Source organism: Oreochromis niloticus, linkage group LG5 (genome assembly GCF_001858045.2).
Source record: "Oreochromis niloticus isolate F11D_XX linkage group LG5, O_niloticus_UMD_NMBU, whole genome shotgun sequence".
NCBI lineage: Eukaryota > Metazoa > Chordata > Actinopteri > Cichliformes > Cichlidae > Oreochromis > Oreochromis niloticus.
Window position 1 is genome coordinate 29,886,194 of NC_031970.2, and position 13,434 is coordinate 29,899,627.

Genomic DNA, 13,434 nt, shown 5'->3' on the forward strand with positions numbered 1-13,434 from the left:
CTAGGTGTTACAATATGGCATTAGTAATTTGTATCATTCATTTTTTTTAAGTTTTAATCTTGCCAAAAAGTGAGAGAGACACATAATTGTTCAGAACAGATTTATTGTTGTGTTGTACTGAGATGTAGTGTTTTGTTTGAATGCAATGAAAATTCGATCTTCTAATGTGTGATTTAACTATTTAAATAAAGAACCAACTTACTTTTTACTACCCTAATAAATGTATATTAATTTACATATGTATAAAGTTTGAAATCCAATATTCAAGATTTCAGTCAAAGACTACTCAGGCCTACACCACACTTTGTGATCTGTAAGGTGTTAAGAACAATACATACATTTCTCTGTACAATGCATTTTATATATATCTTAAACCCTTCTGATTATGAAGAAATGTTGGATGAATTCATATAGTGCAAAAACCTTCACCAGCTCATACAATTTAAACTATACAATACTATGTCAAAGGTTTAATCACAAGAAATTTTGAAAGCAAACTCCCGAAGATTCCAGATGGACGAGTCAAGTCAACGTCGACAATTCTTCATATACTGATTCTGTATTCATTGTATGCGTTGCACAATTCCAATATTGACACTTAAATAAAGTATATGATAATCAATTAAAACAAAATAACATAAATATGAATGAATTTCCTTCTTACACAGTGATTCAACTTAAAAGTTCTGCCCCATTGTTTCTTGTGAATCCATTGATATTGTCAGCTGATTCGTGCCCCAAAATAACATAAAGGAATCTGGTTTATTTCTGGTTCTTCAGCAATTCGTCGATTTGGGTTTTGTACATATTCTTTACATCTTCAAGGTCCAGTCTCAGTTCCTCTGCTTCTTCAGCCTTTTCTCCATACATCTGCAGAATGGTGTTATGCCTCTGCTCCAGATCCTGAAATGCACAGCCACAATAATCAGAAGACACTCTGCAAATAAGCCCTCTCAAGAGGAAATATGATTCAATTCAAGTTTTGACATCTGGGAGCATGGAAAATGTGTAACATTAATTCCCTGCGCTGTACAGCCTTGTACCTTCAGTTGAACTTTCAACTTGGGGATCTCCTTCACCTTCTCCTCCATCTCATCATTTTGATTTGTGAGTCGAACCAGCTCCTGTGCCATCACAGATCGTCTCCTCTCCAGATTAGTGATCTCAAGCTAAAAAGGGGAGAAAAAGAAAAGGAAAAAAAAAGGTGAGGTGCAGTATAAATAACTGCGTGCATTTGCTGATAGCAGACGTAACAGCCTAATCACTAAAATTTTAATTTGACATTACCTGCAGCTGTGCTATCTCTCCTTCTCTCAGTTTGAGTTGAGACTGGAGGTTTTCTATAATGCTGGAGCCTCCAGAAAGTCTGGCTGCCTCATACAGGTTGGTCCCACTCATCGATACGGACATAGTGCCCAGCGAATGGTCTAAAGAGTCATCCTGTGGATGGATTAAGAAGAGGGAGAAAAATAATGTACAAGAGGACATCACAGCATTTAAAAACTCATCTTCAGTTTACAGATTTTAACCTTTTTTATCGTTATTCCTAACTACCTCTATGAGAAAAGTAGAGTGCACCTGTGAAAGAACAGAGGTGTGCAGCCCATTGTCCGCCCCACTCATCGAGCTGGAGCGAGACAGGGAGGGTGTAGATGATGCTGGCGCCTCTCCAACCAATGGTGCTGTGGCCTTTCGCTCCTGATAGGACACAGTTGAAATGAAGTCATGACTGAATGAACAAAAGTCAAAACAGAAAAGAGAAAAGAAACAAACAAACAAAAAAAAAAACGTATAAGAGATTCTCTCAAACCTTTTCCTTGAGTGCTTCCTGTGCCAAATAGGATTTCTTCTTTTCTTGCTCCACCTTCATCTTCTCCATCTCTAACTGATTAGTCAGCAGTAACTGGTAGAAGGAGCAAATAAAGATGCCCATGAGAAATCATTTTCATACAGGACAACAGCATAAGTAGCAAATAGTTTTTTGGTACCTTTTCTTTCTTGGTTTCCTCTAACATTCGACTGTGTTCTCCTCGCAGGTTTTCCAATTCAACACGATCCCTACATTGATAAAATGAGCAAGAAGTCACCAAAAAAATTAAACTGCATTAAAAACAGTGCAATACATCTGTGAAATGCTACAAATGAAAGCCTAACTGTGTGATATAAAGGATTACTTTTCTACTCAAGGAGAAGATACATGGTTCCTCAGGGAGAAAAAAGGTTTATATCTCTTGTATTTATATTTCCAACAACTTGTTTTTTGTCAAAAGACCAAAAACAGTGACGAGCCAGCCAGGAGTCGAACCTAGAATCTTCTGATCCGTAGTCAGACGCGTTATCCATTGCGCCACTGGCCCCACCACACCCTCTGCTTTCCTCATCAAAGAAAACAGTCTGCCACTGAAACCACGTGCTGACACATGAGTGGGTGTTGAGGGGCCTCAGCTTCATAGTCACAAATGGCTTTGTTGAAAGACAAAAGCACTCCAGGAAGGATTAGCATTACAAGTGAGGCTACTGTGACTCAGTTTTCCTATTCTGTCTCACTGAGAAAAACCCGAGCTACTCATTTCTTTTCACATACACGTGAAAGAACAAAACCAAACTGCAATCTACAACCAAAGCCTAACAGAGACTGTAAGATGTTTTTCACCATTAATCTTGACACAGAATATTTTTCTATTGGTACAACAGAAAACTACAACCAAAGAGATTTCATTTCATTCAGAGCAACTGAGTGCAATAAATGCAGCATTTCATCGTGCTGCTCAAACTCTTTGTGTTGTTAACTGATGTTTCAAAGCAGGTTTTTTGGAACCAATAAGAAAAACCACAGAGAAAAAAGACATGAAATTCAAAGTCAGGCTCCAAGTTTTACACAAAGCCTCTCTGACAACGTGGATAAAAATCCTATTTTTGACAGTCACACTAACACTTTTTTTGTGCAAAGCAAAGAAAGGTCACCAACAACCCAACTGCAAAAATTGATAATTATCAAACAAACTAACCACACATATGTTTACTTTAACTCAACACATAAGCCACATCCAGTAAACACAGTATACATGATGATGGGGGTGATCTACATGAGCATTTAACCCTGTAGACTCCAGTTTGTTTATTTGGGGTTTTTTAATTTATTACCTGCTGCTCTCATCTTCCAATTTCTCCCGCTTGTTTTTCTCGCCATCCAGCTGTGCCAGAAGCCTGGCTTTCTCCTGGCGGAGCAAGGAATTCTGGGATTCCAGAGAGGCTAACTGGGATTTAATGGACAACAGTTCTTCTGTTGCTGATCGCTCTTTCTCCACAGCAATGGCTAGCTGCGCCTGGGCATCCGCTGTTGAGAGGGAGTGCAAAAACAAATCAAGCTTTTATTCCCCGCTTTCTACGATACTGTTATTTGCTTTTTGTTTTACACAGACATAGTGTACAAGCTTAAATCCCTAACTCTCACCAAGCCTGTCAGAGATATTCTTCTCAAGTTTTTCCCACGAGGCCGTTTGACCGCCCAGTGAGGCCTGTAGGTTCTCAATTTGTCGCAGTAAAGGTCGCGTGGCAGAGGTAACGCTCTGGCTGAGCTCCTGGTTCCTAGTTTCTGCATCCTGAAGTCTCTGACAGAAGACAAGAAATGATGGCATGCATTAAAAAAAGAATCATGCTGCTATATTAAAAAAATAAATAAAAAAAATTGGAGAATAGATTAGCCCTTTACTGTTATTGTACATGTACCACGAAATTGTTGTAAAATGATTTTCTTCTATCAAACTGTATTTTTTGTCTATTGAGATAATTTGGTTGGAAACAGTATGTTACCTGTTGAAGTTCACTGATCTCCTCTCTCAAATAATCTTCTTTCCTGGCCTGCTGTTGCTCTGCTCTCTGCAGTGCCAGCCTCAGGTCAGCCACCTGTACACAGCATTAGACAACAATGTAATGTTGAGTTAACCTTTTTTTAAATTGCACCAGTTTCTCATATTTGATGTTAATCACGTGTTTTATATATTTATTGTGTGGCCCAGTGTTACCTGGTTTGCTAGGGCTTCCTGTTGTATCTTGGCCTCCTCCTGAGCCTTCTCCAGAGCAAGACTCAGCTGTTCTCTGGCCTGCGTCTCCCTGCTCAGAGCCACCTCTTCAGCCTCACTGGCTCTGCTGGCATTTACCTTGTGTAGTTCTGCTAGCTCCCTAACAACAGATATATTGAAGAAGACCATCATCACTGTGACTGCCCATCAATATTACAATCAACACATGTAAAAATGGTAATCCCTTTGTTAGTTTGATCTATGTATATTTATTTAGAGTGGTCCCGGCTCTAAGGTAATATAATAATGAGATGCCTAGTGTACATGGAAAGAGCATGGCCATGAATTGTCACTTTAAATGAAAGGCATGTGGAAAAAAAAAACCACATGGCTTGTTCTGTTTTAAAATACATTTCAAAGTTCAACTCAAGGTTGTAAAACATTTCATCAGCCTGACTCACACAAATTAGTTTTTGGCTTTTGGCCATAATTTGTGTCTTTACAGTATAAATATGCTAATGAGGAAATAGTATCAAGGGAAACATAGGGAGAGAAAAAAACTTTACATAGCCCAAAAAAATATGAGGCTGGTTTGTTTACTTATAAGAGTTGTCCAGAGCAGCCTCGAGGCTCCTGTTTTTCTCCTGCAGCTCCTCAGTGTCTGACTGCAGCCTGCTCAGCTCCTTCTCCTGGCGTTCCACCACACCATTCAGCTTCTTGATGTTCTCCCTGTGCTGTTTCTCCACCTCCTCCTTTCCATCTAGAACCTGCACATAACAGGAAACCATGGTCGTTTTAAATATAGTTGACGTGAATATCAATAATTGTCTACACTGGATAGGCAAATGAGATACAAATGTGTTTGAGAAAAAAAAAAAGAGAGAGAAAAAGTAACTACATCATGTTACATTTACCAGTAATAAATGACTAGTCAATGCCCCGATTTACAACATTGTTTTCTTGCAGGAGATCACAAGAAAACAAAGTATGAGACTTTGGCTTGACATACCCTGCGTTACACGTGACCATATTGAAGCCACAATCCACACTACCATAACAAACTGATCTCCTCCACCTTGTTTAACTGCAGTGTAAGTAAATATAACAGTGTTCTTAAGGTTTGCATTTAGTCATCATTTTGGAAAGTGACAGTTTTATTTTCCACAGTCTCAAGAGTATGGTTCAGGGGGCTTTTTCATTTAAAACAGGGCGGAGGAGGTGACAGCTGTCGAGAGCGTGAAAGCATTTTGGAATTACTTTCATTTTTAAAACAAGCCCCGTCTAGTACCATTACTGAAAGGACACGCCAAAACACGCAATAATAGTAAACCCCTCCTGTAATAAAACCAAATGAATTCCCATAAAATGAGAGCTGAAGAATAAAAATGCTCCCAACCAACACAATTACAAGCAAGTTCAGCTTAATTATAAACTGTAATTAACAGGTACCTTTCAATTCTTCCAACATAAGATTTAACCACTAAACACTGAAAACAAAATCACAACAGTAACCTCAAGGCACTTTATATTGTAAGGTTAATACCCTAAAATAATAGCGACTACCAGATGACCCCCATATGAACAAGCACTTGGCGACAGTGGAAAGAAAAAACTCCCTCTTAACAGGAAGAACTGGAAGCCATCTACTGTGATCGGTTAAAGGTGAGGGAAGGAAGAGAGAACAAAAAAAGTTGACCCAAGAAAGTGAAATTAAACACAAAAACTCAAACTAAACTAAACTACCTTCAAACTAAAATGCTTTAAATAACAGTCGGATATAAGCTTTTATTCAAGTGTAGTGTTGAACACATCCTAAATCCCTACCTGCTGGAGCTGTCTCAGCTCTTCCTCTTGATCCTTGATTTTCTTTTGTTGTTTGGTGATCTTTGTGTCACTCTCCTTCTCCTTTACACGCAGTTTCTTGATGATGTTGCTGTGCTGTAGCTGCTGTTTGGACAGCTTTTCACCTAAAAGTGAGAAAAATAAAAGCCTACTCAGACACTTTAACAAAGCTGACATCTGACGCTAAGTAATCAGTAATAACCTAACCTGTAACCAGTAAGAGCTAGTGTGTGACCTAGTGTTGATTATGCCATCTGTTGGCTGCGGTGAAGAAAAACATGTTCCGTAAACAAGTCTTACCCTCTTCCAGCAGACCTCTGATCTGCTCTTCCTTCTCCTTGATGATCTCCATTGTATCACTGGCGTTTAGTCTTGTGGAAAGCTCCTCTCGCAAGCCCTTTATCTCCTATAGCACCAAAAGAATAAAATAAAATCTTTGCCACAAAAATTTTGGACATGTAAAATTTTAATTGTCCATCTAGAAGTAATATTTGGTAGGAGAAATACATGAAAGGTCAGCACAGCCATTGGAGAACTTAACTTATGATTAACAAAATAAATAAACACGTCACAGACTAAGAGCTCTTAGCATTACCTTCTTAGCTATGTCTCTCTCTTTGCAGGCCAGCTGAGCTTTCCTTTCTGCCTCTGCTATACGCTGGGTGAACTCTTCCTTCAGGGACTGAACAGTGGAGCTCTCCTCCTTCAGACCTATCACTTCACTGGAGGATGAATGGCCTCATTAGTTTAAAAGCTCAATTTAAAGACAACCTCAAGACCAAGCCAGCTTTTAAAAATCCATACGAGTAGATTAGCAATGACAATTCAGAGTCACTTAATTTTAAAAAAAGGATTTGAAATTCTTAGCAGACTCTTACAGTACTGTCATGCCAATTGAGAAATCCATTTCATTAAATCAGATTGACTTATTCTCCCCTCTAATAAAAGCTTGCTCAATGCTTGCACAGTGGCATTATGCTGGTGACATTTCATCTCACCTACACATCAGGAAGACCAGCACTCCTGGCAAGATTGTTTACACTGCCTTTGTGAACCAGGTGTCTGCCTCATACTCACTCTTTCAGATTGTCACACTCCTCCTCCAGTCTGGCCTTGTCTTTGCTAACTGCCAGCAGCTGAGACTCTCTCTTCTCAAGGCGCCCCGATAGCTCATCAATAACCTATAACGTGACCACAACATGCTCTGTATTTACAGAAGAGTCTAAAAATGTCACAAAAGAAATCATTTGGTTCTGTTTGAACAAGAAGAAGAAGTTACAAGAAGTTACAGAAGTTTATCGATAAAGAATAGCAGATTCTGATTTGTCAGGTAAATACATATTTATGGCTAAAGAGAAACATTATTTAGATTATAAGCACTGTTATTCAATTCACTGAAAATGAATCCGTAACTACTTTTAATACAACCAAGTGAACGATTTAGTCGTTTGTTTAGCAAATATTTAATAAAACTGCTGATTAAAAAGCAGCTTTAAAATAATCTTAAACAGAAAAAACAAATTACCTCAAGTCACACTAAATGAGTTGAAGAACAAGCGCTGTACAGTTCACGAGCTGTCATGATGTTGTGACATGACAATCTAACAAAGCAATTCCTTTCTTTCATGCAAACTGCAAAATGTTGTTGTGCTAAAAATGTTTTTTGTAAATACATTATTTTTAACCACAGAAGTGGTTAAAAATAATGTATTGTGACCACTTCTCCATCAGTTATACATTACTTTTTAGTTACAGATAAAAACCTACCCTTCTTTGAGCAGTAACACTTTTGCAGGTTGTATTCAATGGATTTTAGAAGCAATATGGACTTTTTCAACTAGCTCTGGCAGTATGTGCATGTGCATAAATAATCTTTTCAAATGACAGGACCAGATGCAGATAGCATTTGGTTACCTTTTGAAGCTCCAGTATCTGGACAGTTGAGGCACTTTTCATTTCTGCAGTGATTGGTGGAGTGATCTGTTCTTGAGCTGCAGCGGTGGCATCAGACAGTGTGATATTAGCCTCCTGCTCTGTCAAGTCTTCGGGCTGCTCACTATTCACAGGTGTCGCACTTCGTCCGCTTTCCTCCATCTCATCCAGCGACTGCTCCCTCATTGTTTCAGTGAATCCCTCCTCGTCATCTTCTTCCTTCTCATCTACCTTTGCTGCCTCTCCACCTTCCTGCTTCTGACATTCAGCTTGTTGCACTGTTAAAGGGGCAGGACCCGCAGTGACGGATGCTAGAGTCCGACTGCCAGGGATTTCGTCATCTGAGTTGACCTCACTGACGCTCCGGCTATCCAGTGACTGCACGCTAAAGGAATCAATGCGCTCAAATGCATCTGAGGAGGAACCGCAGCTCTCCGTGAGTTTTGGGTAGTCTTCTAGTCGAGGAAAATCTCCACATGTGGAGGCAGTGAGAAGCTGGAAGGACCCCTGCATTAGGTGAAGGCCAGTCTTTCCTTCACCGGTTTCTTGTCTAGAGCTGGCTGAGCTCTCGCTCAACACACTCTCATGGTCAAGCACTTCAATGTCACTGGTGGTTGAGGTTCCTGAGGAGAAAGCACTAACTGGAGGAGAGGGTGTATCATTCTGACGATCCTCTGTCTTTGAGTCTTTATGCTCTAGGAGTACTTCCTTAGTGGATACAGGAGGTGACGGATCAGAAGGGGCAGCACTCTTAGGTTGAGGGGAATCTGTGGTATCCTTCTCTGGTTGCTGTTCTACTGAAGTGTGTGACTGCTCTGCTTTTGAGTCAACAGAAACTACTGAGTCAGCATCTGTTTTCACACTGCTTGCTTTACTGTCAGAGTCACAAGGAAGATCACTGGAAGAGGAAACAGGAGAAACTGGCTGCAGGAGGACAGTGTCTGCTGGTGAGGGCTTGGCCTCCACCACCTGGATCTCAGCAGCTTTCTGACTCTCATGGATCTTATCAGCAGGTCCAGATTGAGGACCCTCAACCACGATTGACATTTGACTCTCCACATCTTTTTGGACAACAGCCTCTTTGCTTTTCTTTTCTTTCTCTTGAGGCCGCCTTTGAGACTTAGTAGGGGGTACAGACACAACCTGAGTTTTGGTGACAGCCTGTGAATCTCCGGGTGACAAAAAGGCACTGAAAAAATTTTCGGATTCATCCACAACAGTACGAGTGACGGGAGTAGTGATGGCTTCCGATGAAGGGGGTGGTGTGATGGCCTTTTCCTCGGCGGGTGCTTCCCACTGTGTCAGCCCCCATCCTCCACTTAATGAAAGCTTTCCAGGTAATGTGACATCTGCTGAGAAAGATTATTTATGTCAAGTCTTTCGATAGCTTTAACTTCTAATGTTACATTTACATATCATTTACATACATCAACATTAGCTGTTACTACGCTATATTACATTGATTACTTACCGTCGTGGGGCATTACAGTTGTACCACCCCATTGGTCCTCCTCTTTGATGTCCAGAACTCGGTCGATTGACTTCTGAGCTGATGTTAAAGCTTGTTTAGCGAAGCTGGACAGGTGAGATGCGTTGAACCAACTCATTTTGCTTATAAGGCAAGACAGCAAACAAACTTCAAGTTCAGGATTTGTAACACGGATGTTAGAGCGAATTCAGCGTCAGCAGAAGAATACGTTCATTTTTTCCGTTTTTCCATTTTTTATACAGATATATAATCGACGCCGACCGGGTGGGAATAATCTGCACTGTCAAAAAACGGTCTGTCCACTCCAAGCTTTGATGACAGCAAGTTACCAAACAGCTAGTTAGCAACGCATACCTCTGGTGTATATGGACAGCACCAATGCCCGATAGTTTCAGATCGAAAACTGACAAGCTGGCCCTCAAAATCGCTTTCACGCCAAAGGTCAGTCTTGCAGGAATACAGTTATCCCCAGAACTCTGCGACCATTGCAAATTCGGACCATTCTCACGTTTAATCCCAAATTTCACGGCTACTTCCCTTGGTCGTCATCGTTTGTTTTGGTCGCTCTCAACTTGTAGCAATGCTAGCATTAGCTTGCTCGCTGCTTCCTTTTCCACGTAGCATAGTGACGTCATTATCCGGTCTGGGCCGTAACCCAGCGAGGAAGTGCGTCCGTGCCCCTCCCCCTCCGTAAATATTAGCACAACAGACAGCTATCAGCCTGTAAACGGTATCATTGGTTAATAAACTGTCTCTTAGATCTATTTTTGTTTTTTATTTATTAACACAGAATACGAGTAAAATAAGGAGTAAAAGAGAGTTTGACTTTGAAACCATTTGTCATTCGTTTCATCAGTGTTTAGAAACCAGAATGTTTGTTTGATTGATGCAAATAACTTTCTTAGAGGGAAAACCAAAACCAAAAATTCAGCTTTAAAGAAAGGACATTGCAATATAGTCTGAAATATAAGAACATGAACAATATATATATATATTGTTTTTTTCTCTTTTTCAGCTCATCTTTTTGGAAAAATTTCACTTTAATTTGACTAGATGGAACTTTTCTATCAGGAACTTTTGCAATATAGCACAACGACTGAGGACCTTAAAACTAAAAAAAATTAGCTTTCCTATATTTTTTCTGTGCTCTGTTTGTTGTGATATAACCCTGGCATTCAAAGGCTGTATGTAAATATGTTAAGCTTATGAAATAAGGTTTGACCTTTACCCTGGCTCTTGAGCAATCCTTTTGCGAACCAGATCCACATAGGACATAGTGCCAACTCCTGCTAAGAATAATCTTATTATAACACATTTAAATTGAAATATCTATATTTAAAAATATATGAATGTGCTTGAATATGTGAGGAAAAATATTTGGTTATTTAAAGGTGGATTTTGATGTAATTTGTTTGCTAAAACAGTATTTTCTGGTTTGTTGCCTCAGGGACACTATGCAGTTAAATCACCTTTCTTAGGGCAATACTGATAAAGTAGTGCCTCTAAACTTTGGTATTTGAGACTGCTTGTTTTAGGTTTTAGGTGCTTACCTGCTCCAAAACACCCGATTCACATCCATTTATCAAGCCGTGTTTAATACCCAGCTGATCATCTGAACTGTTGGAGCAGGGATTGGGGTCATGGTTTTGAGTTTGGTTAAGTGGTGGCATATATAAGTAGGCAAACCATACATTAATGTTAACTAACTTCTAGGAAATGAGCAACAACAACAGTGTACATCTACATCTAACACCTTTTCTAATTGTTTCCACCTCATCCAAAAAAAAGAAAATTACAAAGATGTTTAATATCAAGTGTAAATTGGCTTCGCACCACACATACAGGTGATTTAATTAGAGATGGAACCATATAACAAAACAGTAACATCTTTTGTGTTAACATTTATATATAAACAACATAAAAATTATTAGGTTAAAAAAATGAATAGAACGCCTGCTGGTCTGCTCCTCTGGTAGATTTTGGATGTGAGGAGGACCTCAGTAAGTAACTGCTGTTAATGGCTTTTTGAGTTGGGTAGAGATGTTGACATTCCAGGAGAGGTTTTCGAAGATTTAGGCTCCACCTGTTTGATAGAAGCAAATCCAGTAGAATTTATACACTTTTTTGTTTGTGTTTGGTTTATCTGTCATTTTCTTTTTTTTAATTGAGCAGCTAACACAGCTAACACCTAACAGGAAGAAGGTGCAGGGCTTTGTTGAGCCTGATCCCTGTAGTTTAGGAAAAGAGATTTACTGTCATGCTATGGGATACATTTGGTTACTTATAGGTTCATAGTCAGGTGGAGGACATTTCAGCATGTCAGAAAAAGAGGAAAGGAGAATATAGATAGTAACAAAACCCCTAACATTAGTGCTTCTCCAATTTTTCCTCTTGGTTTTGAAGTATTTCTTTTTTCATCATATCACTGGAGATGCTACCACACCAAAACATTGATACCAGTGTTATATTCAGACCTGGACAAGTAAAGACAAGGCGATGAGAAACGCCAACATGGCAAATTGTATAATCAGTCAAATGAACAGGTTATAATCCACAATCAAGAAAATGAATCAGAAAGGAGACTAAATAGTCAGTCCTCAACTTATTATAGGTTGATTTTGATGCATCTTATTTATTTTATTATGCTGTATGTCTGTTGGATTAGACAACTGAAGTTCAGTTACAAGTTATGTTCAAATTAACTTAAAATTTATTCAGTTTTTTTATATATACCACATATAGCCAATAATTACCAACTACAGTTCTCAAGAAAAAAACCCCAACAATCAAATGATCCCCTGTGAGCAAGCAATTAGCAAGGCCAGGGAAGAAAAAGCTCTGTTTAACAGGAAGAAACATCCTGCACAACCAGGCTCAGGGAGGGGCAGCCTTCTGCTGGGTCCAACTGGGGCTGTTAATGGAACAAGACGTGAAAAAGGAGAGCATACAGAGACAGGACAAACCACACCCTATTAGTTATAGAAGAGAAAGGTTAATGACATACAGTAGTTGTCATGATATGAGGTAATAAGACACGGGGTATCTTCAACACGACTTGCTTTATTGAACCGTAGCAGGAGCGTACATGGCTATATCAATACTCAGTAGCATAGCCTTTCCTAAAGAGTCCTCCCGTGGCTGCCCCCTCTGGTAGCCTTACTAGGACAATATAGACGAATCTCACAACAGTAGTGGTGTATAAATACAACCTCCATGCTCTGTAAGGGTTAATTGACCAAGAAGGAGAGTGATGGAGTGCTGCGCTAGATGGCCTGGTCTCCACAGTCCCCTGACCTAAACCCAAATGAGATGGTTTGGAATGAGATGGACCGCAGAGTGAAGGCAAAAGGGCTGACATGTGCTCAGCATCTGTGGGAACTCCTTCAAGACTGTTGGAAAACCATTTCAGGTGACTGCCTCATGAAGCTCAGAGATAGAATGCCAAGAGTGTGCAAAGCAGTAACCAAAGCAAAAGGTGGCTATTCTGAACGATCTAAAATACAAAACATGTTTTGAGTTATTTCACATTTTTTTGTTTATTACACAATTCCATAAGTGTTCATTCATAATTTTGATGCCTTCAAAGAGAATCTACAATTTAAATGCCCCCCTCCCCTCTTTTGGGGTTCTTGCTCCCACAATTCATTTTAGTAGTTAAGAAATACAGAAAAATAATTCTAAATAACTAATACAAAAAAAATCCTTCACATTCATTTAGCACCTTGTACTGTATTTTTGTTGTTGTTTTGTTTTTTATAGCATGCTAACAATAGTTCTATCCTATCAGCAGAGTGGTCTTACCTCTAGGGGGCTGAGGTCAACCTCTGAGATCAGTTTTATCTTCTAGCAGATATGCTGCTGTCCCATTATAAAGTTATAGTTGTCACTGAGATCAGAATTACAAAATTCGAAGGGAACATTGTTTTATTTTTGAAACAGTCACTCACTGACCCTACAGCAATGGTCACAGCAGGGATTTTACATGTTTTGAGCACTTTTGGTCCCATTTCAGAGGTACTGATGCCTGATAATGCTCTCACTGATCATTTGTCATCACTAATGTTAAAAAAATATGTTAATATGAATAAAAGAACCTTTGGCAGCCACTGACCTTAATCCTATAAAAGGACACTAAATCAAAAAGTGGAG

At 39.4% G+C, this 13,434-nt stretch overlaps 1 protein-coding gene and 1 non-coding gene across 5 annotated transcripts; both read right to left on the bottom strand.

The window, feature by feature from the left end:
• Positions 1-83: 83 nt before the first annotated feature.
• tmf1 (TATA element modulatory factor 1) lies at positions 84-9,915 on the bottom strand. Of its 4 annotated transcripts, none has more exons than XM_005450262.3 (17): positions 9,268-9,915; positions 7,779-9,145; positions 6,942-7,045; positions 6,460-6,586; positions 6,165-6,270; positions 5,847-5,989; positions 4,623-4,789; positions 4,026-4,182; positions 3,814-3,906; positions 3,455-3,611; positions 3,145-3,337; positions 1,989-2,058; positions 1,811-1,903; positions 1,555-1,698; positions 1,288-1,440; positions 1,044-1,169; positions 84-903 (listed from the first exon to the last, which is right to left on the bottom strand). In XM_005450262.3, the coding sequence occupies exons 1-17, from the start codon at positions 9,401-9,403 to the stop codon at positions 763-765; spliced, it is 3,477 nt and encodes a 1,158-aa protein (XP_005450319.1). In that variant the 5' UTR covers positions 9,404-9,915; the 3' UTR covers positions 84-762. The 4 variants fall into 4 exon arrangements, with proteins under 4 accessions (XP_005450319.1, XP_005450318.1, XP_003442726.1 ...); XM_005450261.3 differs by having other exon boundaries at positions 7,779-9,148; XM_003442678.4 differs by having other exon boundaries at positions 1,579-1,698; positions 9,268-9,914.
• Positions 2,285-2,357, bottom strand: trnar-acg (transfer RNA arginine (anticodon ACG)). Its single transcript has one exon. It is a non-coding gene; the product is annotated as a tRNA-Arg (tRNA).
• Positions 9,916-13,434: the final 3,519 nt, after the last annotated feature.